This window comes from Dendropsophus ebraccatus, chromosome 8 (assembly GCF_027789765.1).
Source record: "Dendropsophus ebraccatus isolate aDenEbr1 chromosome 8, aDenEbr1.pat, whole genome shotgun sequence".
Classification (NCBI taxonomy): domain Eukaryota; kingdom Metazoa; phylum Chordata; class Amphibia; order Anura; family Hylidae; genus Dendropsophus; species Dendropsophus ebraccatus.
In genome coordinates this window covers 97824344-97851618 of record NC_091461.1, presented here as the reverse complement: position 1 = coordinate 97851618, position 27275 = coordinate 97824344, and the positions used below count along the sequence as shown (strand labels likewise).

The 27275-nt window shown below is 44.8% G+C and overlaps 1 protein-coding gene across 2 annotated transcripts; it reads left to right on the top strand.

Annotated features, from left to right (window-relative positions):
* The first annotated feature begins 197 nt into the window (after positions 1–197).
* On the top strand, positions 198–26953 carry KIAA1614 (KIAA1614 ortholog). Of its 2 annotated transcripts, none has more exons than XM_069981160.1 (10): positions 198–594; positions 4912–5633; positions 5718–5781; positions 9034–9165; positions 11596–13232; positions 17470–17524; positions 18086–18326; positions 24122–24228; positions 26053–26216; positions 26296–26953. In XM_069981160.1, the coding sequence occupies exons 2-10, from the start codon at positions 4934–4936 to the stop codon at positions 26487–26489; spliced, it is 3294 nt and encodes a 1097-aa protein (XP_069837261.1). In that variant the 5' UTR covers positions 198–594; positions 4912–4933; the 3' UTR covers positions 26490–26953. The 2 variants fall into 2 exon arrangements, with proteins under 2 accessions (XP_069837261.1, XP_069837262.1); XM_069981161.1 differs by lacking the exon at positions 198–594 and adding an exon at positions 1143–1219.
* Positions 26954–27275: the final 322 nt, after the last annotated feature.

The following is a 27275-nucleotide window of genomic DNA, read 5'->3' as shown; positions in this document are numbered from 1 at the left end:
GAAGGCGGCTATAATTCCAGGCATCTTCCCCCCTGAAGAGTTAGCCTGCAGCCATAAGGCTTCTAGCCGGGCTCCAATAGCCAGCTGTGTGCTTGTGTACCCAGGGCTGGTTAGATATTGACTGAGAAGTATGCGTTGACTGGGGCAGAGAGGGGGTGAGAGTTTCATTCAGAGGAGGAGGGAAGGAGAGAGGAGGTCACACAGCAGACTGAAGGAAGGAGGGGAGGGAGCTATGGCCAGTGAAGGAGACACAGGATGATATGGAAGCAATGTGGGCTACAAAACATCCCTGAATGCAAGGATCACATCAAGTGATAGAAGTCGCCTTTTTGCCCTCGACTTCCTGGCACATCTGGCAGCCGAGCGTATCTCCAAGCTGGGATGGAAAAGAGCTGAAGCTGCCAGGCTCACCGTCTGCTGCTCAGCCTCAGAGATGTGCCAGGGAGTCAGCCATAGCAGAGAGCTGGCTGCTTCACTATATCAAGCCCCCTGGAGCAGAAGCAGAAGCCAGGTGTGCCAGTGGGCTCCCGAGAGCTAAACGGGCCACAACAACACATGGAGACAGCGGCGGACTCCAGGGACACTGGACAACCGGTAAGAAGGCCGGCGTTGGCCTACGCTGTCGGTCATCGATACTGTGCGTAACGCTTCAGCTACATTGTGAGCCTGAGTAGAATGCTGAAAGTGGATTTCTAAAGGGTTAAAAATTCTGTCTCCTTCCTCAGAATGTCTGGAAAGTATCAGACCTGTTGGCACAGAACTCTTTTTGTGTGAATGTCTACACTGCACTGTTATTTTAACCCGTCGAGGCCCAATCTGAATATCTAAACCTGCGACGTATACACAATGTCCCTGTGGTGTCGCCTTAGCTCCCCGGGCTCCTAAGGGTTCATTGTTTTCTTCATTAATTTCTCAATGTTCGGCAAAAAAAAATGCTTCCTTCTAAGGAAGAGTAAGAAAGCTTGGCTGCTTTTATAGCGCATATTACCCAATGTAGCGGGATGTAATAATATATTGCTATATTACCAGGGTGTAACATGTCTAGGATTGGTGTCGGTTACGTTTCACATATGTGGATCTATTTTTCTTGTCTTTTATAGGTCAAAAGGTGAGATTAGAAAATCTGCCACATAGACGGTAGACAGCACGGTGACTTAGTGGTTAGCGCTGTTGTCAGGGACCTAAGTTCATATCCCCCCAAGGAGCACATCTGCATGAGGTTTGTATGTTCTCCCTGTTTGTGAGGGTTTCCTCCTACACTCCAAAAGTGGTGACTATGGGATTTAGATTGTGTGCCCGATTTGCGTGATGATTCTCTGTACAGTATTGTGGATTATGAGGGGACTATGTAATATTACTAGGCAGGTTAGCAGGAAAGGGCAACAATGGCACAGGATATAGCCTTAGGGTACTATTCCACAAAGCGATTTTTCAACGATAAACGATCTCGAACGACCCAAAATCGTTCACCCAATTACACGGATCGATGATCGTTCTTGCGGTCATCCTGTCGTCACTGCTACGAACGACCAAACGACGTCTTATTACATGTCAACGTTTTGCAAATGATCAACGATATAAATAGGTCCAAATTCTATCAAACAACCAACGATTTCTCGTTGGTCGTTTAATCGTTGTCTGCTATTACACTAAACGGTTATTGTTCAAATCAGAACGATCTAACTTACGGCCCTTAGACCTCCAATCCTCATGTTTGAGGAACCCACTTGATCAAGTTACCACTGGCATTACATGGAACAGATCTGGGCATATAGCTAAGGCATGAATTGCCTCTGTTATAGCCCAGTACGGCTTGGCATTGTAAAGGAACACTAATGCCAGCGGCAACTATGCTCATGTGTTGACTTTATTGTGCAGCAATTTGTCTCTGGGGTAATTTAGGATATATATGACAAGGCTAGACGGATACTTAGGTTTCACATTCCCAGCTGGAAGTGGGCCATAAAAATTTCTTTTAATTACTTATATGGCGCCAACGCATTCCGCAGCCCTGTATAGTGATGTCATCACATCAGGTCTTGTCGTTAGGGCTCACAATCTAAATTCCAAATTAATCTATCAGGATGTTTTTAAAGTGTGGGAGGAAAATTAAGGCAACATGGCAAGAACGTGAAAACTCCATGCAGATGTCTCCCTTCATCTGGAATCCCAACCTCTTAACCACAGTGCTGCTCAATGTTTATATTTTACTTAAAGGGGTTGTCCAGGAAGCAGAAAAGGTATGACCTTTCCTCGATCCTCAGCTCTCTACTTCCAGCTCAGCATACTTTCGGAGACGAGGGGGCTGGTGCCATATTGCAATCATCATATGTGGGCAAAAGTGCACCGCATACAGTTCCCAATAGCCACATGGTGTTGCAGCAACATTTTCCTGGTATTGGCCAGTCTATGTGAGCATGGTTTCCACACTAGCAATATGGCATCTGCCCCCATGGCTGTTACACATTAGTGATATAGAATCTGCCCCCATGGGTTTTACACACTAGTGATATAGTATCTTCCCCCATGGGTTTTACACACTAGCAATATGGTATCTGCCCCCATGGGTTTTACACACTAGTGATATGGTATCTGCCCCCATGGGTTTCACACACTAGCGATATGGTATCTGCCCCCATGGGTTTCACACACTAGCGATATGGTATCTTTCCCCATGGGTTTCACACACTAGCGATATGGTATCTGCCCCCATGGGTTTCACACACTAGCGATATGGTATCTGCCCCCATGGGTTTTCCACACTAGCGATATGGTATCTGCCCCCATGGGTTTCACACACTAGCGATATGGTATCTGCCCCCATGGGTTTTCTACACTAGCGATATGGTATCTGCCCCCATGGGTTTTACACACTAGCGATATGGTATCTGCCCCCATGGGTTTCACACACTAGCGATATGGTATCTTCCCCCATGGGTTTCACACACTAGTGATATGGTATCTGCCCCCATGGGTTTCACACACTAGCGATATGGTATCTGCCCCCATGGGTTTCACAAACTAGCGATATGGTATCTGCCCCCATGGGTTTCACACACTTTTGATATGGTATCTGCCCCCATGGGTTTTTCACACTAGCGATATGGTAGTATCTGCCCCCATGGGTTTCACACACTAGCGATATGGTAGTATCTGCCCCCATGGGTTTTCCACACTAGCGATATGGCATCTGCCCCCATGGGTTTTCCACACTAGCGATATGGTAGTATCTGCCCCCATGGGTTTCACACACTAGCGATATGGTATCTGCCCCCATGGGTTTTCCACACTAGCGATATGGTAGTATCTGCCCCCATGGGTTTCACACACTAGCGATATGGTATCTGCCCCCATGGGTTTTCCACACTAGCGATATGGTATCTGCCCCCATGGGTTTCACACACTAGTGATATGGTATCTGCCCCCATGGGTTTCACACACTAGCGATATGGTATCTGCCCCCATGGGTTTTACACACTAGCGATATGGTATCTGCCCCCATGGGTTTCACACACTAGCCATATGGTATCTGCCCCCATGGGTTTCACACACTTGTGATATGGTATCTGTCCCCATGGGTTTCACACACCAGCGATATGGTATCTGCCCCCATGGGTTTCACACACCAGCGATATGGTATCTGCCCCCATGGCATGACTACATTGTCTAGAAAATTTACCTTGTAGAGTACTCTTTGTACAGGTGGAATGTAAATAGTCATTAAGAACAAAGCATTATAACACGGACTCACAATGACCTTGAGGTCAATATTGAATCTCCCTATAAAATCATCATTGGTCATTGTTGCCAATGTGCTTGGTAGGTGACAGTGGTTACTCTATAACCGATATACACAGAGCCAGAATACCTTATACCTATAGCAGCTATAGCCCCTGTTCCTCTCTTATGTATCTGGAGGATATCTCTGTCCACCTTAATTTTTTTTCTTCTCCATTTCTTGTCCCTAAAAGTTTGAATGACAAGCGCTCCTACTAAACAAACATCTTTTGGGTTTACCGAGGACTTGTGAGTTACTCAGGAGGAATGCTTTGATGCGCTATTCACAGCTGAACTATTCAGAAGCTGTAAAGCGGCTGTAGGCTCAGACTTTGAAATAGAATAACATGTGTTCTTTTGGATTTTATTAGTATAAGTGCGTCTTTAAGGATGTCACATAACCTTGATGTGTACACCTTAGGCTAGCAACCTACATAAAATAAATCCTAAAGGTTGTGTACACTATTTATTTCTCCATTGCTACACCCCTCATTAAAAAATAAAATAAATAAAGCAAATTACAAAATAGTCTTCTTTTGTGTTTCTGATTTGTGTATATGGCTGCTATGCAGATCTATGTGTCTCCGTGGTAACAGACAACTAAACATCTGTAGTCCTCCAGTCATACTCCCTTCTTTCTGCTCCCTGCTTTATGGTAACATACATAGATTAGCATGAACTATTAGACAGACGGAAGGGTATATGCCTGGAGGATCAGACTCAGGGATTCATGGCCGAATGTTAAATCTTGTAATGGACCGCCCCCCCCCCCCCCCCCCCCCCACACACACACACACTTAAAACTTACAGGGTTGTCGGACCCCATAAGTACCAGGGCCCAGGTTTAACTGCTACATCTGCCCGATATAAATCTACACTCCTGATCAGACTACACAAGGTTTTTTATTGTAGTCTGTAACCGTGGAGACACATGGCTCTGCCACATGAAACGGTAGAATATTTTCAATGACTATTTGCAGTTCCTTTTTTACTTTAGATGCCCCAAAGCAATGAAAAATAAAGTACTCATATGCTCAGTGGGACCTTTATGTAGATTAACTATGAAAATATAAAGATTCTATGTGCATTCTTGTCCGGTTTTTTATTACTCAGGTATTTCTTTTACATTTGCAGATAACATTTAATTGTAGAAAAGATGGAGATGGAGGTTAACACAAGGGAATGTGTGTCCCCCACAGACAAGAGGAGATCCACAGGACGGGCAAGTAAATCCCCAAGAAAAGTAAGACCGGCTAGTCTGAAGACTAGAGATACAGAACAAACTGACAAGTCAGGGAAGCATGAAGAACATGGAATAAGGACATCTGTGCTACAGGGAAAGGTGAAAGCCCTGAAGGCAAAACAGACAAAGGAGAAGGAATCAAGGCACTCCGAGAGCCATGGAAGTGAAGGTGACATCCTAGAGGACGCATTGGTGTCTCCACAGCTTCGTACCTACCTGACTGAAGACATGTTGGATTGTAATAAACAGGAGCTGTATTCTGGGGCACAGCAGGAGGCTTGGGGATCTGATGAGCTTTGGGGGGCTGGTAACGTTGGTGGATCTTCCTCGAGTCACTGCAATAGCTGCCAAATAGAAAACTTGCCCAACTCTGTTCGTGTTAATGAGAACAGTTCACAATTCTGTCCTCACGACTGCTTGCACTTTACAGGTGATAATTCCTCCAGTACCCCATGCACTACAGGGGACCCCCACTCCTCACTAAGCCTGGCTGAGCGAGTGGAGAGAAACCGCCAGGAGTTGAGGTGTAAACTCAACAGCACAAGCTGTCTCAATGTGGACAATACAAACGGTGGTCTACCCAGCCAAGGGCATGTCTCCAAAGACGTCAGCTGTGAGTACCAAAGGAGGATCCTGACTACAGTCCAGTACTGTATACATATACTCTGTATAGAATGATTATTGTTTTGTATTGCAGGGTTGTTCCCCGGTGATGTAGACGCTGATTCTGGAGTATCTATACCCGCAACAGATGACTGCAGGTGAGTAACACAACAAAGGAGTTATAGCCCTATTTCACGAAACGATTATCGTTCATAGACTCGCTCCAACGACCGCTCGTTAACGAGCACTTAACGATTTTTTTAAGCGAACGATAACACATAATACGTGTGGGAACGTGAACGATATCTGTAGTGTAACGATTTTTTAGCGGTCGTTACATCGTTACATGGTCATTTAAAACGTGGGGAAATGTAGGTAGACATTTCAAGAACGACTGAAAGATTTTTTTTATTCAACGAAAAGATTAGCGAATTATTGTTGAAAGACCAACGATTTTTTTTCGACATGTTGAAAAAAAATAGTGAACGACTCAACGACGATTTCGCTGTTGTCGTTCGCTCGTTTACAGCTATTCCACAGAGCGAATATCGTTAACGAGCGGTCGTTTGAACGATTTTATGAACGATAATCGTTCGAAAAAGTTCAGTGAAATAGGGCCTTTAGTATAGGGGTCTCTTGTCCTACTGGTAGTTGCTGGTAAGTTTCTAAGGCTATGTTCACACTACGTATGAGACCGGCCATTCCATGACCCGGCCAGGTCACGGAACGGCCGGTCTCTGAAAAGATCAACCCGGCCAGTACTGCAGTACCGGCTGATGATCTTTAGTGCCGCTAAGTTCTGATGTGGGCACATCAGTGCGTGCCCGCATCAGAACTCTGCACTGCGAATTTCATGTAAATCCACTGCGATACTCTGTAACAGTACAGTCTAGGGCCCTGCGTTCTCACCATGGACTTCCATTCCTCTGAGAATGTAGTGACAGCCATATCTTACTAATTAGCTGTCTGTAAAGATAATAAACAGCTAATGCTAATCACTCGTCATGCTCCCTCTTCAGTCTCCAGCTCCCCGCTCACTGATGGCCAAATGGCCAATCACTGGCTGCTGTAGGCCAGCTCAGTGATTGGCTGTCAGTGGGGGAGTGGGGACCCGGAGACTAAAGCAGGAGCATGACGAGTGATTGCAGGCAGCTAATTAGTTAAATATGGCTGTCACTACATTCTCAGAGGAATGAAAGTCCATGGTAAGAACGCAGGGCCCTAGACTGTAATGTTACTCTAATGCTAATTTGTTATTGGCCGGATTTGCTAAAAAGCTCGCAGTGCTAAATGCACTGCAAACTCCCTATGTGTGAAGGCACCCTAAGACATATTTTTTCCAGTTCGTCTAGGTTTTTCTTGTAAGGTTTTGGAATGGACCGTTGTATAGACTAGAGGCAGTTTGGGTATTTTTCTCAGCAGCTACCTGAACAACGGCTCTTAATACTGTATGTCACATCTTGTCCTAGATTGTATGTCTTCATTTTGCTGCTATAAGGACCATTTCTGTGTCAGACATTGTACATCTGGGTACAGGTTTTGTATTTTTACAGTTTTGGCTATGGAACTTTAAATTGCCTATTAGTGTTGAACGAACTTGATGTTCGACCATGTTTTTTAATGTTTGTCTATTTTGTACCTTTAAGGGATGTGTAAATAAAATATACAAAAATTAGAATAAAAAAATGCAATAGGTTTCTGCAAGACACATTAGAAATCCGGCGGGATGCCGGCAATTCCAGGTATACTTCCAGAGTTCTAGTGTGTCTTGCAAAAACCTATTGCATGTTTTCATTCTAATTTTTCTATATTTTATTTACACATACCTTCAAGGGAGAAATATACAAAAGTTAGATTTACAAAAATGTAATAGGTTACTTTAGGGTATCTAGGCACCTGGTTAAATACTCGAGTCTCCCATTGATTTCAATGGAGTCCGTTACTCAAGTTGAACAAGTTGGACACTGAAAAATGCTTGACTCGAGTAACAAGCATTTTAGGGCTCGCTCAACACTATTCCCCACTACAAGCGATGATTATCTGCCAAATTGGACAGACCTTGTTCATCCACTGATCGATCACATCTAAACCTATCAAAAAAAAAAATCTGCTATCAGCTGCAAATCTTCCCGTGTTAGGCCCCATTCACACGTAGCAAAACTAGTGGAATTCCGCGGCGGAATTGTCCACCGCGGAATGCCGTTAGCCTCCCCTTCATAATGGGAGTCTATGGGAGGCGCGCGCTGCTGTTCTCACAGCGTCTCTCCGCGCTGAAGAATGAACATGTTCATTCTTCAGCACGGGGAGAGCAGCAGCGAGAGCCTCCCATAGACTCCCATTATGAGAGGGAGGCTAAGATCATTCCGCGGCGGAATTGTTCCTCCAGTTTTGCTACGTGTGAACGGGGCTTTACTGTATGGTGAGTCACACTGAGGAATAGGCGAATATTCAGCAAAGAATTGAAGAGGAAACTTTTCTGCTTGAAATTCCTCGCCTATTAAGCTCTGGAATTCAAGCTGAATATTGGCCCCCGTTGACTTCTATAGGGTTTCTCTAGCAGAATCCGCGCAAAGAATTGACAAGTGTCTTTTGGCGGAAAGCGGATCTGTGGCAAAAAATTTGGCTTGGAAATTCTGAAGTGTAAACAACAGAACGGAAATTCCATTAAAAACAATGGGACTTTGCTCTGTTCATATTTTACGGGAGGAATTTCAAGCGGAAATAAAGAGCAAATTCCTCTTCAATTCCTCACCCTATCCTCAGTGGGAACATCCCCTAATAAGAGAAAGCAGTCTAGTGACTGTTCTCACAGATCTGGCCGCACGATCATCGAGCCGTGTAATTGGATCTGTAAGCGATCTAGCAGATCTTGTTTACAGCGTGGCTCGGGCCGTGTAATATGACCTTTACATCTTGAGGCAGATCTGCACCATTTACCACCTATGATATGCTAGAATCCTGTGGGACATGTAGCTTAAGAGATTTATATACAGGAGAAAGCAGCTAGTATGAAGCTATTAGCACTCGGCTTTTCTTTAGCCCGTGGCATCTGGTGGTATTGGACATCTACTTATTGACTAGACTGTGGTTTCTCAGCTGATCCTTTACGCCCCCGCTCGAGAGAAATATGCTGCCAGAAGTGGCCAATGTCTGTAATCTTTAAGCCTGGACCATATGTCATGTCATGCATCCCTGCCTCTGAGTGTCCTTGTGCAGTCATCTCCTAAAATGGGTTACGTCCTAGTTTCACCTCTTGCTGCGTCTTATTTGTGTATGTCTAACAACAATCCATTAGGGGGCGCTGTCGGCGTCAGTCTCTGCTCTCGCCCTGCATTTTTATACATTCTGACGTTGGCTGATGCACTTAGGGAAGTGGCGTCATTATAAAAGCCTTTCTAATCCTCTCCCAGGGAGCTGAGCGTCCGTCACGAACAGGCCAAGCAGCTGCTACACAGAGCACGGATGAAAGCAAAGGGGGCCAGTCCCTTGCGAGCCTCCCACTGTGTACTGCCACATCCACACTCGCAGCCTTCACTTCGCCGGTAAGCAAGATGGGGGTGGAGGTGGGGGGTCTACAAAAAGAAAGGAAGACAGTAAAATGTAAGGGACCAGAGAAGATAGAGAATGGGATTGAAGGGATTAAGGGCTCGTAGAGACAATAAAAAACCAAAGCATGTGCTAACAAAAGGGAAGACGAGTCCCTTGTGTCATCACCGTTCTTCATTCGGTTTATCTTCTTTTTCTGTGCCGCCACCTCATTGTATTTGTGGAGTGTAGCGGACGTTATCTATACGGTTCCTATAGGCTGTGATCATAAGCTGTCACGGTAGAACAACAGTTCTATATAGGAGGCTGCCTGTCTCGGTGGAATATCCATGTTTGTGCCAATGTTTTATGTTTGATTACTCAGCCCATAAAACATCTCCTTACAAAGACAAGACAATGCTAGTGAAATGTTCTCCAGCCGTACACGGTAATTATATTCCATGCTAGTATCACGTAGAGCCCTACCAAACCTTGTATATGATGTCCCTGCCTTGCAATAATGCACACTGCCTGTAGTTTTCATTGAAAAAGAAAATAAACACAAGATTGAGATTAGTTGAGGGGAAAGGTCAGAAACGACACAAGGAAATATTACTTTACTGAAAGAGTAGTAGATGGTTGAAACAAACCTCCAGCAGATATGAATACACGTAAGGGTACACGATTATTACTGCTCAGTGTTCACATTATACTTTTCAGAAATGTATATTAACCTCCCTCCTTCATACAGATTCTTATTCTTGTCACTACTATAGACAGTGATGTTAGGACCTCCATTAGTCAAGGGATGTTTTCTGTCTTAGCGGTATCTTTATCCTCTTGCCCAGTGTTCCTCCCCAACTCCAGTCCTCAAGGACCACCAACAGCTCAGGATTTAGGGATATCCAGTACAAAAACACCTGTGATGATACCTGATGCAGTGACTATTATCATATCACCTGTGAAATAGTAAGGAAATCCTAAAAACATGACCTGTTGGTGGTCCCTGAGGACTGGAGTTGGGCAACACTGCCCTAGTCCATGTGGACTGGCCTGCTGTTCCCCTTCACCTAACACTAAACACCCAGGACACCTGCCCCAACCTACACCCCTGACTTTTCTTTAATAAAGAACAAATCATGGGTTTAAAATTATTTAGCAGATTTTTACTACTCTACCCAACTGGGCCACAAGTAACCAGCATTACTTCCCATTACTTCAAGTCAATAGGGCCATCTGCAGTTTCCTGGGAGAGACTCGGAAGGGGAACTCGGTGAACCTTGATCCACGTTACATTACTTCAGTGATGTTCCCAGAGGTCAGGCACCCATCAATTATTAAGTCATACTATATGTTACTGACCCCTTTTGGAATAGACTCCCAATGTTTTGCACTGACATAAGTTGCATGGTCGACTTTAATTCCCCCCCAAAAATTATATAACCCCTCTTCTAACTTCAAGACAGGCTAAGCCTTCTATATATACACCTTTAAAGTGACTTAGAGGAACAATTATAGCCCCTCATCTCCCTAACAAACCCTGCTTGGGTTCAGCAAGGCTCTCCGAAACTGAATGCTCAGCATTTGACTCCCTGTGTCTGGAGAAGTTGAATGCCGCCCTAGTAATGCCAGTAAAACATGGATACAATCATAGGCTGTATCCATGTTTTCCAGGACTCCCTAGGGCAGCATCCAACTTCTGCAGTCGCCAGGAGTCAAATGCAGTGTGTTCGGGAACCTGAACAGTTTGGCAAGTCCGCTCAACACTATTCATGGTGTACATGGCTAGTGGTCAGATGACAGTTTTACCTCTTAGGGACTTCCTTCCAATGCCTTTCCTTTGCCTGTAACCCCAAATGTCAAAAAGTCTGGGCTTTCGTAATCTTTTCCATTTAGTAGCAGTAGGACTTTCATTTACCCAAGCAAGACTTGATTTTCTACATTCACAACTTTTTTTCTTTACCCAAGCCCAAACCTATACCTGGTTGCTTGTACTTTCTGAAATGCTGATCGATAAGACATTTTCGATGCTAGGTTCACATCTCCAGGTCAAATCTCCAGTTTTCACTCATTCATACTTGCACACATTTCTTATGACTGTTCTTCATCTCAGTGGTCACTCGCGAAGGAATCCTCTAAACTTGGATTGAACTCACCCTTTGTGTATCTCCTTTCTATGGAGGGGGTAGAACATTATGGAGACTAAAATTACCATCACGTTGGGAAACCAATGCTTTGGCTGTCCAGGCATGAAGGGTATTATAGTTCTGCACCAGTGAGAGGGTCTAGACCATTGTCCTAGCACTCTTATTGTTTCTTACAATCATGTTGAATAGCCAATGGGTATTTTCCCTATTATATCCAGTAATCGTGACAATACTTTTTGTTCATTACTAGTTTCATGTAAGTTTTGGCTTTATTCTCTCCTGCATATTTTCTTGTTGCAGTGGTCTAAATGCAACAAGTGGTGTGACAGACGGAGGATCTCAAAGTGACAGCTCTAGTAGTGACTATTGTTCTTGGCACAAAGGTTCTCGAGGGAGTTCTCCATCTCACGTTCGTTTTCAGGATGAATCTGAAAGAGACGTAGAAGAGAGATATCGAGAACGACAACATGTACCGCAGGCAACTTCTGTGAACAACACTCCTCCACCAAAGAGACAGGCAAATGGTCCTCCTTCCTGGACAGAGCAATTGTCACCATCTGGTCATGGACAGTGTGGGACTTGTGGCTCCAACATCAAAGGAACAGGAACCAGTCCAGCTGCTACACATGGTACTAACCTACGAAATGTTCACTTAGGTTCAAAAATTACTCAGGAGGGCTCCCTTAGCTCACCTTTGGGGGTAAAGCCCTCCCCTCACTGGATTTTGCCTTCCCAACCATGGCGAGTACATACAGAGCTCATTCGTGAGACGCATATTGGTGGTGACTCAACTGCAGACTCTTCTGGAGAAGAAGATGGCAGTAGGACTCATGGCAATAAAAACCATAGATGGGCAACACACAAGTTATACAAGAACAGCGCACCAGATACACCTGACCATGGAGCAGTATTACGCCCAACACGTTCATTCTCTGACGCTCAAACAAGGGCTGGGGGATTGAACTCTGAACAAGTCATTAAAGGAAAAAATGGTACCTCTGTTTTTGCTCTAGAAAGCAGATTTAAAGAGAAGCCAGCCCTTATAGATCCCAATTCTATACTCAGAATATCAGAATCGAGTCCACAGGTTGGCGCCATGATTGGGGGGTATTATGTAGATTCGGTAAGAACTGGTTTTTCAAAATTGCCACCAGACATTGAAACTAATTCCACAAGAAAATCCAAGAGTTTAACCATTGATATGGAGAAGGGATTCAACGCATTACATACAGAGATAGAAACGGGAAACATTGTACTAAATCTAGACACCAGACAAGGAACAAATGATGAGACAGAGAGTAGGGTCCACATGGCTCCTATGGTTCCTTGTATACCATACATGGTCCCTCAATCAGATCCCGGCAAAATGCAAGGTAGTCTTTCAAACCGTGTGCCTATTCCCCCACCTGGGAAAGCACCTACCACAGTGCTGTCTAGAAATGGTAGACTCGCGACCCGCACGGAGTGTGTCACCCAACAGCTATTACATGGAGGAAATAAGGTACCAGTTTTCCAGGACAAAAAGGGAATTCAGTCCAACCTAGTGCCAAACTCGAAAATGACCAATCCTGATGTTCTTGGAGGTATAGACAATCATCATGTGTCTACATCCGGCATAAAAGTAATGGAGCCTAAAGTCAGGGAAGCACCTTTAAATTTTCAGAAACAGTCAGAGGAGAGAAAAAGCAAGGAGGCCAAGGAGAATAGAACGTCTGCTGGGAAGAAACAGGTGAAAAGGGAATCAAAAGACAATGACAGCTCGCACACTGGTAATAAACATGGACATTGTGAGAGAAACAACTCAGCTACAGGGTCCGGGCCTAGTCCTAAGGTCATTGGTCAATCAAGGAAAGAGACGCTGAATGAAGACAGCGGTCTGAGAAAAGAAATGTACACCGAGAAATATGGACCACAAACTGCAAACAATGAGCAAACGGGTAAGAAAGATTCTTTATGGCATCTATCAAGACAAGCTCAGAGCAAATGTGTTATATAAATCATAGGCAGAGATGGCATCAAGGGTCAAAGGATAAAACCATTGATATACAGTAGGTTGTAAGTCAGAAAAAAGAGACACCTCCATCTAGTTTATTATCCTGCTGTGTTAACGCCAAAAAATCCCCTTAAATTAGAAGCCAGTTTTCCTCACTACAAGGAAATATTCCTTCCCAGTGCCAAATTGGCAATCAGAATAACGCACTAACAACGTCACTAACTAAACCATGGACGTTGTTTTACAACTATGGCCAGAATTAATGATCATGAACATAAATTCCAGCCGTGGTTTTACCACAGCCATGGTTTAGTGTTAAACAATGGCCGTTCACAAAAGAACAGCTGTTATTAGTACGTAGTGGGAACATAGCCTAAATCTTTGGGTCAGTGACCTGTCTCCAGATTCTACTATCTATAAGGACCTGTTCGGATCACATTTGTGCAGGTGCAGATATATGTGTGCACAGGCAGGCACGGGCATCACCAGCTAATGAATACAGTTAGGTCATATTATCAGCATATTAGTTTTGTTTCATACTCAGACTTGTATAGGCTCTAGAAAAATGCTGACTACGGTAGGGCAACTGAAATGAGTGGGACGTATGCCTGTCCGTGTATGGATCCGTTGAATGTGAACCTAGCCTTAAAGCGAATGTACCATCAGGTACATTCGCTTGAACATGACCCATGGATACATCAGCAACGGCGCAGGGAAGCCGGTGCCGCATTCCGCCGTACATGGGAACCAGGCTGCGGTTCAAAAAATGGACCGTGGCACCGGCTTCCCCGCGCCGGCACCAATCTATCTGTGGGTCATGTTAAAGCGTATGTACCTGATGGTACATTCGCTTTAAGGCCCTATTACAGGAAATGATTATCGGCCTTTTTTGGCTGATTACTGGCCATTCAGGCTGATAATTGTTTTGTGTAAGGCTATGTTCACATTACCTGAACGACCAGCCGTTCCGTGACCCCCGGCCGAGTCACGAAATGGCCGGTCTCTGCCCGGATCATCCCAGCCAGTACTAAAGTACCGTCCAGATGAATTTCCTTGCCGCAGGGTTCTGATGCGGGCGCATCAGCGCGCGCCCGCATCAGAGCCTCCCACAGCACACAATGAAGCAAGCGGCCGGAGCTGCCCGCTTCATTGTGTGAACTGACAGGGTTTCCTACGACCGCAATTCATTGAATTGCGGCCGCAAAAAACTGACATGTCAGTTATTTGCGGCGCCGCACGGGATCCTGGCCGGAGCGTATACGATGTGTATACGCTCCGTCCGTGATCCCATAGATCAATAGGCAGTGTTCACAGGCGCATAAAGTACTTATGACTTGTGACATTTGTTACTATATCTACGCATAAAGTACTTATACCTAGTGTGAACATAGCCTAATAGCCTATGTTGAAAAGCAACAATCAGCCGATTTAGACAATGATGGCTGATTGTGGTCTTTCAACATGCTGACTGTCGGTGACTGTCTGCTGCGTGTTTTCCCCTGTGTAATAGGAATGGCAGCAGCTGACTTCAATGGGAGCCGAAATGATCTAAGGATCGTCCGGGAGCCCCTCCAACTTCTCCCCGCTCACTTTCTGTGCGTGTAATAGCACAGGCAGTGAGCGGGGAATGAGGGGGAAGCGAGCACTGACCTGGCTTCCCCCAGAAAATTGTGCCATGTAATACGGCCTTTAGTTATTAAGGGGAAACTATCAGCACGTTAGACGCATCTAAACTGCTGACATTTCCTTATTGTACACCGGTGCAGAACATAAAGGTACTTTTTTGCCTTCATACTCAGTGCTGAGTTTGTGTAGTGATGTAGTGATAGTTTAATCCCTAGGGTAATAAATTGGTTCAGTGTACTTATCTGCCCGAGGTTGGCCTGCTCACTCTGCTGATATTCATGAGAAAGGACAGCACAGGAAATCGGTGCAGTGAGGGAGGTAGTCCACCAAACCACCTCACCCCGCGCTCACTGCACCAAACCTCCTCATCCTGCCCCCCAGTGCACCAAACCTCCTCACCCCACCACCGATGCACCAAACCTCCTCAACCCACCCCCAGTGCACCAAACCTTCTCATCCAGCCCTCAGTGCACCAAACCTCCTCACCCTGCCCTCAGTTCACCAAACCTCCTCACCCCGCCCTCAGTGCACCAAACCTCCTCACCCCGCCCTCAGTGCACCAAACCTCCTCACCCTGCCCTCAGTGCACCAAACCTCATCCCGCCCTCAGTGCACCAAACCTCCTCATCCCGCCCTCAGTGCACCAAACCTCCTCATCCCGCCCTCAGTGCACCAAACCTCCTCACCCTGCCCTCAGTGCACCAAACCTCATCCCGCCTTCAGTGCACCAAACCTCATCCCGCCCTCAGTGCACCAAACCTCCTCACCCCGCCCTCAGTGCACCAAACCTCCTCACCCCGCCCTCAGTGCACCAAACCTCCTCATCCCGCCCCCCAGTGCACCAAACCTCCTCACCCCACCACCGATGCACCAAACCTCCTCAACCCACCCCCAGTGCACCAAACCTTCTCATCCAGCCCTCAGTGCACCAAACCTCCTCATCCCGCCCTCAGTTCACCAAACCTCCTCACCCCGCCCTCAGTGCACCAAACCTCCTCACCCTGCCCTCAGTGCACCAAACCTCATCCCGCCCTCAGTGCACCAAACCTCCTCATCCCGCCCTCAGTGCACCAAACCTCCTCATCCCGCCCTCAGTGCACCAAACCTCCTCACCCTGCCCTCAGTGCACCAAACCTCATCCCGCCTTCAGTGCACCAAACCTCATCCCGCCCTCAGTGCACCAAACCTCCTCATCCCGCCCTCAGTGCACCAAACCTCCTCATCCCGCCCTCAGTGCACCAAACCTCCTCATCCCGCTCTCAGTGCACCAAACCTCATCCCGCCCTCAGTGCACCAAACCTCCTCACCCCGCCCTCAGTGCACCAAACCTCCTCACCCCGCCCTCAGTGCACCAAACCTCCTCATCCCGCCCTCAGTGCACCAAACCTCCTCATCCCGCCCTTAGTGCACCAAACCTCCTCATCCCGCCCTTAGTGCACCAAACCTCCTCATCCCGCCCTCAGTGCACCAAACCTCCTCATCCCGCCCTTAGTGCACCAAACCTCCTCATCCCGCCCTTAGTGCACCAAACCTCCTCATCCCGCCCTCAGTGCACCAAACCTCATCCCGCCCTCAGTGCACCAAACCTCCTCATCCCGCCTTCAGTGCACCAAACCTCCTCATCCCGCCCTCAGTGCACCAAACCTCATTCCGCCCTCAGTGCACCAAACCTCATCCCGCCCTCAGTGCACCAAACCTCCTCATCCTGCCCTCATTGCACCAAACCTCCTCATCCCGCCCTCAGTGCACCAAACCTCATCCCGCCCTCAGTGCACCAAACCTCATCCCGCCCTCAGTGCACCAAACCTCATCCCGCCCTCAGTGCACCAAACCTCCTCATCTGGCCCTCAGTGCACCAAACCTCCTCATCCTGCCCTCAGTGCACCAAACCTCATCCCGCCCTCAGTGCACCAAACCTCCTCATCCCGCCCTCAGTGCACCAAACCTCCTCATCCTGCCCTCATTGCACCAAACCTCCTCATTCCGCCCTCAGTGCATCAAACCTCATAAGCATATGGATTCAACTGCAATCTGTACAAAAACGGTGCCCAAGAAAATTACCTTTATCCTTAGTGCCCTGTGCACTGTAGGGAGATATCAGTAAGTCATATGTGTCTAACTTAAAGGGAACCAATCACCACAAAATCAGACCAGACGCTAATAACATAGCATAATACAGCCAGTAGCAGTGTTCCCAGACATATGAATACCCTGTTTCCATGTGACACATACCCGCCCCCTTTCCCCGCACACACACACACAAAACTTCTAGTTCTCTTTGTAAATTACCGCTATCTAGTCATGTGGGCGGTCCTCCTCCACTTGAACTGGGACAAAATAATGTGGCATACAGTTATGTCTCAGGCAGCTATGTAAGTGATTAAAGGTGGTATCAGACCAGACACGGGGTCTTACCTTAAGTGGGCGTAAAATTGCTTCCCCGCTGCCCTATGAAAAGAATCTTGAGAGCTACTTTTGGGTAGTGTATATCTTGGTGAGAAATCGTTGCCTGCCGGACATGTCTCCAATGACTTATTGCTTTCCTCCTTTCCAAGGTTCTGGTCCAGTTATTGCTACCAAAGACAGATGCACGGAGCTGGCACATGAGAGGTGAGTTATCAGGAGACACATTAACCTGTAAAAGAAGTCCTTAAGTAATATGAGCAATTTATTGGGTGTATCTGTTTAGAGGATAAAAATAAAAAAGATTTACCAAAATGGCCCCATTTCTGTGTTCCAAATGGTTAATCTGCCTAGTCTTCTAGACATCCTTGCGGCATTTTCAATCACTGCATACATAGACATACGAGTCTGGGAAAACTATTGGAGTTGTAATGGTGGCCATATTAGTTTTACTAATGGTGTGTTTACACAGAGATTTATCTGACAGATTTTGGAAGCCAAAGCTGTAATGGATTTGAAAAGAGGAGAATTCTCGGTCTTTCCTTTATGACCCGTTCCCTGTGTATAGTCTGTTCCTGGCTTTGGCTTAAAAAAGATGTCAGATAAATCTCTCTGTGTAAACGCACCATAAGAGTCCTAGAAATAAATAGAATTAATATCATTTGTTTAGTCCTTAAAGTGACTAAAAAAATCTTCCCTTTAAGGAGTGATGACGTTGATGGTGAATGAATTTTGCTCACAATCATCCTCTTGTGATCTCCTCAACAGCAAAGTTCAGTCTGAGGTAAAGAAAGGAGACATCCGCAGCGGAATGAGGAAAATCTTCTCCAGCATTGGTCTAACGTCCCGGCCCAAGTTGGAGCGGTTCCAGTCTCCTAGCTTGGAGCAGATAACTTCTCCGGACTTTCATAAAGGGCGCAAATCGGCAAATGGCGACAGCGAGTCATATATTGGATCTGAGAAGTTGGGGATGATAAAGAAGAGCCCATCCCTGCAGTCTCTGAAGCTGGTGAGTGGAGCAGCATGCTGGCTGGATAAACAGGAATCCCAGCTTGCTGTACATGCAGAGCGGCTGATAAGTGGCCGACACCTTCTCAGTGCCTGGCCCTCAGCACCTGCCTTATCTCTGCATGTATATGATAGACACAAAGCACAGACACTTGTTCCAGCTGGCAATAATGAGTTAATCGTCAGATCTGACCCAGTGAGGGTGGTATTACACAGAGCGATTATTGATCGCAAAATCGTTAAATCATTCGGATTTGAACAATAATCGTTTAGTGTAATGGTGCGTTTACACGGAGCAATAATTGGCCCAAAGGAACGATTAACGATTTCGAAGTAACGATGTGTTTTGTATAACCATCAGTGTTTACACGGAACGATATATCGTTTGGAAAAATCATTATTGCGATTGTTTTAAGATCGCTTAAGCCCATCTCACACACATAGGGTGAATCGGTGAAAGACTGTTTACACGAAGCGATCTACGACCAACGACGACTTGAGAACATGTTGAAAGATCAAAATAAACAATTTCTCGCTCGCTGCGTTTACACGAGCCAATTATCGCTCAAATGCCATCGTTATCACGAAAATTTGAACGATAATCGTTCCATGTAAATGCACTATTATAGCAGGCAATGATTAAACGACCAACGAGAAATCGTTGGTCCTCTAATAGAATTTGGACCTATTTTTATCCTTGACCGTTTGCAAATCGTTTGCATGTAATAAGACGTCGTTTGGTCGTTCGCAGTAGAGGCGAACGCAGTGGCGATGACAGGCCGAATGCAATAATGTAGTTGGGTGAACGATTTCAGGTCATTCACCATAGCGGTCGTTTTAGTTTGTTTATCGTTGATCGTCGAAAAATCACTTTGTGTTTTAGTAACCTGACTCTACCGTGTTAACCCATTCCTTCCCAGACAGATTGATATTAGCACTAATGCACAAGGCCTGCCTCTCCCAAATATCTGTCCACTTGTGAATAGATAATACATAGCACCTCATGACATCGCTGCATATAGAGTTGTCTTTTAGTGTAATTTCCATATATAAAATGATTCCATCCTGCAATCATAATAGAAATCTCTATGGAGCCGGTTGACCACCATTACAGCAAGTCCTATGCCAAGTCCTAAATGACACATGAGTCTAGGTTTTTAGAGGTTCCTTATTACTCCGCGACTAGATAGATGGACCATACGGTAGTCTGGGGAAGCTACGTTGGCAATCTATATGAGCTGTAATAACAGCTGTAACTTCCCACAATTAGATAACAAGATGGCAAGTCCGCTAGGGAGGAACCACCCACTCTATACACTCATTCTAAATGAGGAGTCCATATACTCTTGAAGGGATATTCCAGGGGAAATAGTTGTGTTCAAATTACCTAGTGACAGAAACTTATGCAGATTTGTAAATTACTTCTATTTAGAAATCTCCAGTCTTTCAGTACTTATCAGATATTAGGAAGAGCCCGGCACTCACCAAGTAGATTATGCTTCTTTATTGTAGTGTAGCAAACATATGGTACAAGGACGCGTTTCGGCCAAGCATGGCCTTCATCAGCTTAGGGGGCCATGGCCATGCTTGGCCGAAACGCGTCCTTGTACCATATGTTTGCTACACTACAATAAAGAAGCATAATCTACTTGGTGAGTGCCGGGCTCTTCCTAATATCTTAACATTTTTCTCACCTCGAGCACCACCGCTACGGAAGTGCCGTCTTCTACATATTTCTATTTTTTCAGTACTTATCAGCTGCTGTATGTCCTGCAGGAAGTGGTGTATTTTTTCCAGTCTGACATAGTGCTATCTGCTGCCACCTCTGTCCATGTCAGGAACTGTCCAGAGCAGTAGCAAATCCCTATAGAAAAATTTACTGCACTGGACAGTTCCTGACATAGACAAGGTGGCAGCAGAGAGCACTGTGTCAGACTGGAAAGAATACACCACGTCCTGCAGGACATACAGCAGCTAATAAGTACTGGAAGACTAGAGATTTTTAAATAGAGGTAAATGACAAATACTTCTATTTAATTATAGTCATATAGAAGTAAATATATTTAATTATAATTACTATATAACTTTCTGGCACCAGTTGATCTAAGCATTTTTTTTTCACTGGAGTACCCTTTTAAAGTATTGACAGAATGGACAGGGGTTGTTGGATTACTGTATTGCTTTCTCTGACACGCCTGCTTGTGCAGCTGCAAATCCACAGCTCAATGGACATTCCCTGTGAAGCGTTTGATCCCTTTTTCCCCATTCCCTAGTCTGTGTGCCTGGATTTTTTTCACACTGACATATCATGTACCAACAGTGATTCTCAGTCTCCTCTAGGATAGAGAACCTGCTACGTGTGAATATTGTGGAGCTGGAGCATAGGTTTACACAAGACTGCAGGATCAGACTACACAGGCTTTGTTTGTAGTCTGTAACCATGGAGAAGCAGATGCACTCACTTATTGCACATATAGAAGGTTAGCTATATAGAGGAGCCCGGTAATAGAAAAATGGAGCCCTGACCACTATAAAAAAATATTACTGGACACAGTGGATTTGTCAGCTGAAAGAATATATAGGACTCCTTTGTGAGTCCTCTGTATACTTGAGGGAACAATTTCCCTGCCTCTTAGACACATTCTATAGGTAAAGCAGATCTTTCAGGAAGATACGTTCTCCTAAGTCCATTGTGCCCCGACACAACGAGCCGTAGAATCTTAGAGAGTCCGGGTAGTCCGTTGGAGATAGCGGCGGTCTGCTGCAACCGCTCCTATTGCGCCAGCAGACACTCGCTAGCGGGATTGTTTTCTTTCAACATATTGAAAAACAACGATCAGCAGACATAATGCATTACCTATTTCACCAAGCGATTATTGTCCGTAAAAGACGATAATTGTCCAAATATTGCCGATAATCACTTGGTGTAATAGGGCATTTATCTGACAGATAATTGAAGCCAAAGTAAGGGAAAGATTTCTGAGATTTCTCCTCTTTTCAAATCCATTCTTGGCTTTGGTTAGATAAATCTGTGTGTGTAATAATAGCCTTACATCTACACAAAGGCCAAATAATACCGCCTCACCAGGACCACCTATTACCACCACATAGTGATTAAATATTACCAATGGCTGTACAAGAGAACAAATAATACCGCCATATCCTGACCACACATTCCCACTGTCTAATGGCTGAACAATGCTTCCAGTACTGCTACTGAGTACAAACCACTGTACAGAGACCAACATTACCCCCATACAGTGATTACAGTGCAGTTATATCCTGGGACTCTCACATGACATTACTTTGCCTTTTATTCTCCTTGTATCAGACAAACATCTTGGGCTCCATACTTTTCCAGCATTCTCTGAATCTCCATGCAAACTCCCAATCCATAGTGCCCCAAAGGATTATAGTGCCCCATTGAAGCCCCATACAGTAATTAGTCCCTTTTTGCCCCCTCCCCCCAAATTCTGTAATTCTACAGAATTATCATGTTCCTTTGCCCCATGTTATACCATATTAATGCCCCTTATGTGGGGGTCATGTTATAAATAAAGTAGTAATTGTATCCCTGTGTAGTAGTAATGCCCCTTTGTCTGCCCAAGTTGGTAATTATGCATCTTACTTTGCAACCCAAGTAGTAATAATGCCTTCTTCTGTTCTCCCATGTAGTATTAATGCCCCATTCTGTTTCCCAATGTAGTATAAATGCCCCTTCTGTTCCCCCATGAAATACTAATGCCCCTTCTGTTCCCACATATAGTAATAATGCCCTTTTCAGTGCTCTGGGTAGTCATAATGCCCCTTCTGTTCCCTCATGTAGTAATAATACCCCTTCTGTTGCCCCATATAATTATAATGCCCTTCTCAGTGCTCTGGGTAGTAATAATGCCCCTTCTGTTGCTAAATGTAGTAATAATGCCCCTTCTGTTCCCCCATGTGGTATTAATGCCCCTTTTGATACCCTATATAGTAATAATGCCCTGTTCGGTGCTCTGGGTAGTAATAATACCCCTTCTGTTACCTCATGTAGTAATAATGTCCCTTCTGTTACCTCATGTAGGAATAATACCCCTTCTGTTCCCCCATGTTGTAGTAATGCCCCTTCTGTTCCCCCATAGAGTAATAATGCCCTTCTCAGTGCTCTGGGTAGTAATAATGCCCCTTCTGTTCCCTCATGTAGTAATAATGCCCCTTCTGTTCCCTCATGTAGTAATAACACCCCTTCTGTTACCCCATGTAGTATTAATGTCCCTTTTGATCCCCTTTATAGTAATAATGCCCCTTTCAGTGTTCTAGGTAGTAATAATGCCTCTTCTGTTCCCTCATATAGTAATAATTCGCCTTTCTGTTCCTTCATGTAGTAATAATGTCCCTTCTGTTCCGTCATGTAGTAATAATGCCCCTTCTGTTTCCCCATGTAGTAGTAATGCCCCTTCTGTTCCCCCATGTAGTAGTAATGAGCTTTCCTGTGCCACAGGTAGTAATAATGCCCCTCCTGTTTCCTCATGTAGTAATTATGGCCTTTTCTGTGCCGAAGGTAGTAATAATGCCCCCTTGTGTGCTCTGTCTCCCACATACACTTTAACGAATTCACGATAGACTGTGGATTTTTACTATTGTGGACTGATGAATGTCATTTATGTTGATGTACATTATTAGGTCTGTATAGGTTTTCAAAATCCGGATGTAAATAGGAGTTTTCCCTTCCCCTGACAGCAGAGATCCTGAACCGGTTGACATATTTCAGCACAAAGTATAACACATCATACGGTAATTAGCCTGGATTTACATCCGCCTGGCGTTCTGAACCTTTTTTGACTTCCTTGTTTGCAGTTGACTTGTTCAGCTTTTTCCTTGCAATGACTAAGTGCTTAGCCAGGAATATAACTTATTAATGCCCCCCAGTGCTCCAGACTTTCTCTTCTTTAAATGATGTTCTTGCAAGCTCCATCCTTGTCACCTCTGACATCAACCAAGGTTTCACCATTAAAATAAAGCCCTGTGGGCATCCAGCAAGTGTGTGCAGGCACCAGGTGAAACTGCAGATCAGCAGAGCCTGCAGGGACAGGACTGACAGTGCACATCGCCATTGCTCTAATTGCATTACATTATACTGTACATACTTCCTTCCTAATTGTATTAACCAGTGGAAATACTTTGTGCCGCCTCTTTACCGTCTACTGCAGACCTGGGCATCACTGTGTCAATGGGCCCAGATTTATGTATATAAAGCGTATATGTATAATTAAAACAAATGTGACTTTCTATATCAGTTTCTTATTAATGTCAAGATCTTTGCTATCAGGGAATAGGAAAATTCTTCTTTACATCCAGATGCTGAAAACCTGTACAGACTATGTAGTTATATCGCCTGGACCCTTTTTTTCCTACCCTTTCAGGACATGAGAGAACATGCATTATGCAGCATAGAGAGTTGTCTAGACTGGTTAAATGGGTAATAAAATAGTGATTTATCCTAATAGAAGCGATGAATGAGTAATATATATATATATATATATATATATATATATATATATATATATATATGTATGTATAGACGTAATTGTCGCATATTCTGTTCAAGTAAAATTGAAGAATTACTAAGGTTTCTGAATCCAATAAATAATCATGTTGTTATGTCTTTTTTTTTTTTAACATAATGCTGAGCAATGAGTTACATTTTATAGGTAAATAATTACTAAAGACTGGGTATATAACCTATGGAGCTAAAGTGCGCAATAATTTGAATGTTTAAGATTCTAACTTGTAGTACTCTCAATTTACCACCAGATGTCACCATTTAACCTCCCAAGAAGAGCATCCTCTGTTCAGAATTTGTTGGGAAAGTCAGATCGGTCTGCTGCTTATATTACAGGGGATGTCAACACAGCTCCAAGGTATGTTATCCATATACTGCACCAATGCAAGTATAAAACTTCAGCGGTATAGACTATTGTAGGACAGATTAATGACAGCAGTGATCAGATGGGATCAGTAAACTGGCAGGGAACTATAAAACTATAAAGGCAGGGGGTGAACTCCAGTGTGATATATAGCGGTGATTGCCTTTGTGGTATTATACAAAAATAGATGATTTTTATTCACTAATATAAATCATGTACATACAGCTGCAAGGAAAAGTAAGTGAACCCTTTGGATTTACCTGGATTTCTGCACTGCTACTAATAACATGCCGTCTCCTGTGCTATTGAGTCCTGAAAAATTAAATGTATATGTGTGGGAAATGGCCCGGACATAGCCACTAATAGATGACATTTGGCCCATTAAACTGAATGGGCCTGCTGCTTTATGCTATGGTATACCTACGACATATGGGGTATAGTGTGAACCATGCTTTAGTCCAAGAAAACAAAGGCTAAACCCGGAAAAACTAAAGGGTAACAGCAAAAGATCTACAGAGGACTCTACAAAGTGCAAAAACCTTGGTGCATGTGTCCACTATTAGCCACCGCTATCCAAAATGTGGCCAATCTCAGGTTAGCCTGTGATCACTTGGATGATCCACAGGTACAACATTGCACTCCAACACCAAGCCTCATCCCAACTGTGAGGCATGATGGAGGAAGCATCATGGTTTGCTGCCTCGGGCCCTGGATACCTTGTGATCATGGAGGAAACAATAAGTTCAACGGTATAGGATAACATTTTCAGTTGACTATAAGGGCAGCAGTCGGTGGCCTCCAGCTCTAGAGATGGTGTGTGATATAATAAGACTGACTAACTCAACTAAAGAATGGCTAAAAAAAATTATGATTTATGTTGTGAAAGTCACAGTCCTGACCTTAAGGGCCCTATTCCACGGGACGTTTATCGTTCGGATAATCGTTAAATCATTCGGAACTAAGCGATAATCGTTTGGTTGAATAGCAGTTAACGATTAAGCGACGAACGAGAAATCGTTGATCACTTAATAAGACCTGGACCTATTTTTATCATTGCTCATTCACATGGAATAAGACATCGTTCGCAATAGCGACGACAAGACGACCGCAAGAACGATCATAAGTAATGATCATCGCTTCGTGTAATTGGGTGAATGATTTCAGGTTGTTCGCAATAGCGGTCGTTTAAGACCGTTTATCGTTAACAATTATCCGAGCGATAATCGTCCCGTGGAATAGGGCCCTAACCCTATCTTTAGGTTACCACATTCAAACCTTCACTCAAGGCCCTATGACACAAACTGATTATCCGCCGTACTTGGTCGATTACCGCCTGTTCCCGCCATTTGGTGTAATAGTACATTAAAAGACCAGGATCAGCCGACATGGATGATATTGGCTCATGGTGGTCTTTCAACTTGTTGAAAAATCCCGATCATGTTAATGGTCTGCCGCTCATCACTCCGCGTAATAGGAGTGGCAGCAGCAGACTGCCACTGACTTCAGTCGTCAGCCCCTCCCGCTCGCTGTGTGTGTAATAGCACAGGCAGGGAATGGAGCGATGAGCTGACAGGTTGGTGCTCGCTTCCCCCTCATTATACTGCCGTGTAATACGGCCTTTACTTTTCCTCCCTGCATTGTGGATGTTTACTCAATAAAAGTTGTGAACAATTGTCTGTTAGTTGTTAGATGGTGTTTATCTATCATTGTGACCTCTAACCTAACTGGATAGGTGGGGTCCATGATACCCTAAGGGCTAAATAGGAATTGAAGTGAATGGTGCCTCCAGTAACCGCCATTGTTTCCTTGCACCCCCAGACGTGCGCTCAGCGTAGAGGACATTGGATCGCCCGGTATGGCTCGTGCATTAGGGAAGGTAGCAGAGGTTTATCCAGATGGGACTCGCCTTTTAGAACTTCATTGCCTACAAAAGGGAGGTTTCGGGTTCAGTATTTCTTCTGGTAATGGAAGGCCAGACTCAGGTGGGTAATAGACAAAGCTTTATCCTAGTAAATTGCATATGTGACGTGGACCCTAAAAGATCTCTGCTTCTTCCTGTAGGTATATATGTGCAGGACATGAGTGACGCCAACACTGCCAAGCTTTATTCTGGCCTCCTGAGAGTAGGAGATGAGATCTTGGAGGTGAATGGGGCCAAGGTGTCCACACTGGGACTAGGACAACTCAATGACTTCCTGCACCGTGAATCCGTCTTGTCTTTACGTGTTTTACATCAGAGAAGGACCAAGTGCTGATGGGACACGTGGCGGAGATGAGTCACATGGTACATACAGGAGATGGAAAGGTTAAAGTCAGCGCTCCATCTCGTGTTGATGATAAATATGGTGACACCGGCGCTCGGTCCCTGTCTCCAGCTTGTGTTACGTCTTCGGAACGTCTTTGTTTACCAAACTATTTTGCACTGTCTTTTACCATCACGTTTTGTTTAAGCAACAAGACTGGTGTGACACCGTGAAGAATGGCGTACCTGTACAGCCGCCTGTGATGTCCATGTAATCCTCAGAACTATTACACCGCACAGTATTACGCTGATGGTACACAGTATTGTCCGTCGTCCGTTCTCCCGACATGGATCCCCTCCCCCACCCTTTGCACAGGTCACGCTCCGTGTTTCTTTTTTTTTTGTGTTTTATTTATGAATCTTTGCTCCTCACTGCCTATTCTGATTTTAATATATTAAATGTTTCTGTTTACAGTGTGTTCATAGTCTGAGGTTTTATGGAAAGGGGGTCAAGACTGGCAGCGGCTTTCTCCCTATGCAGATTATGTGCACAAAAAACATCTGCCACCCAACAGCAAAATGAATAGGACCAAGCAGAGCTCTCTAGAGGGGTCCTACAGCATCTGCCCAGATTACCGCCATATATATATAATACATGGTCACTATAAGGCCTCATTCACACGTCCAGTGTTTTTCACCGAGTGTCATTTTGTCCGCTCCGTGAAAAATAGTCTGTCAATTGCATTTGTTTGGATGCGCTGGGTTGGCGGTCGGGGGAGCAGTGGCGGGAGCGAGTGAC

Coding starts and splice junctions, on each gene's coding strand:
- KIAA1614 (XM_069981160.1), top strand. CDS start 4,934: ATGGAGATGGAGGTTAACACAAGGGAATGTGTGTCCCCCACAGACAAG. Junction 5,782..9,033: donor CCCGCAACAGATGACTGCAG/GTGAGTAACACA, acceptor ATCCTCTCCCAG/GGAGCTGAGCGTCCGTCACG. Junction 9,166..11,595: donor TCGCAGCCTTCACTTCGCCG/GTAAGCAAGATG, acceptor TTCTTGTTGCAG/TGGTCTAAATGCAACAAGTG.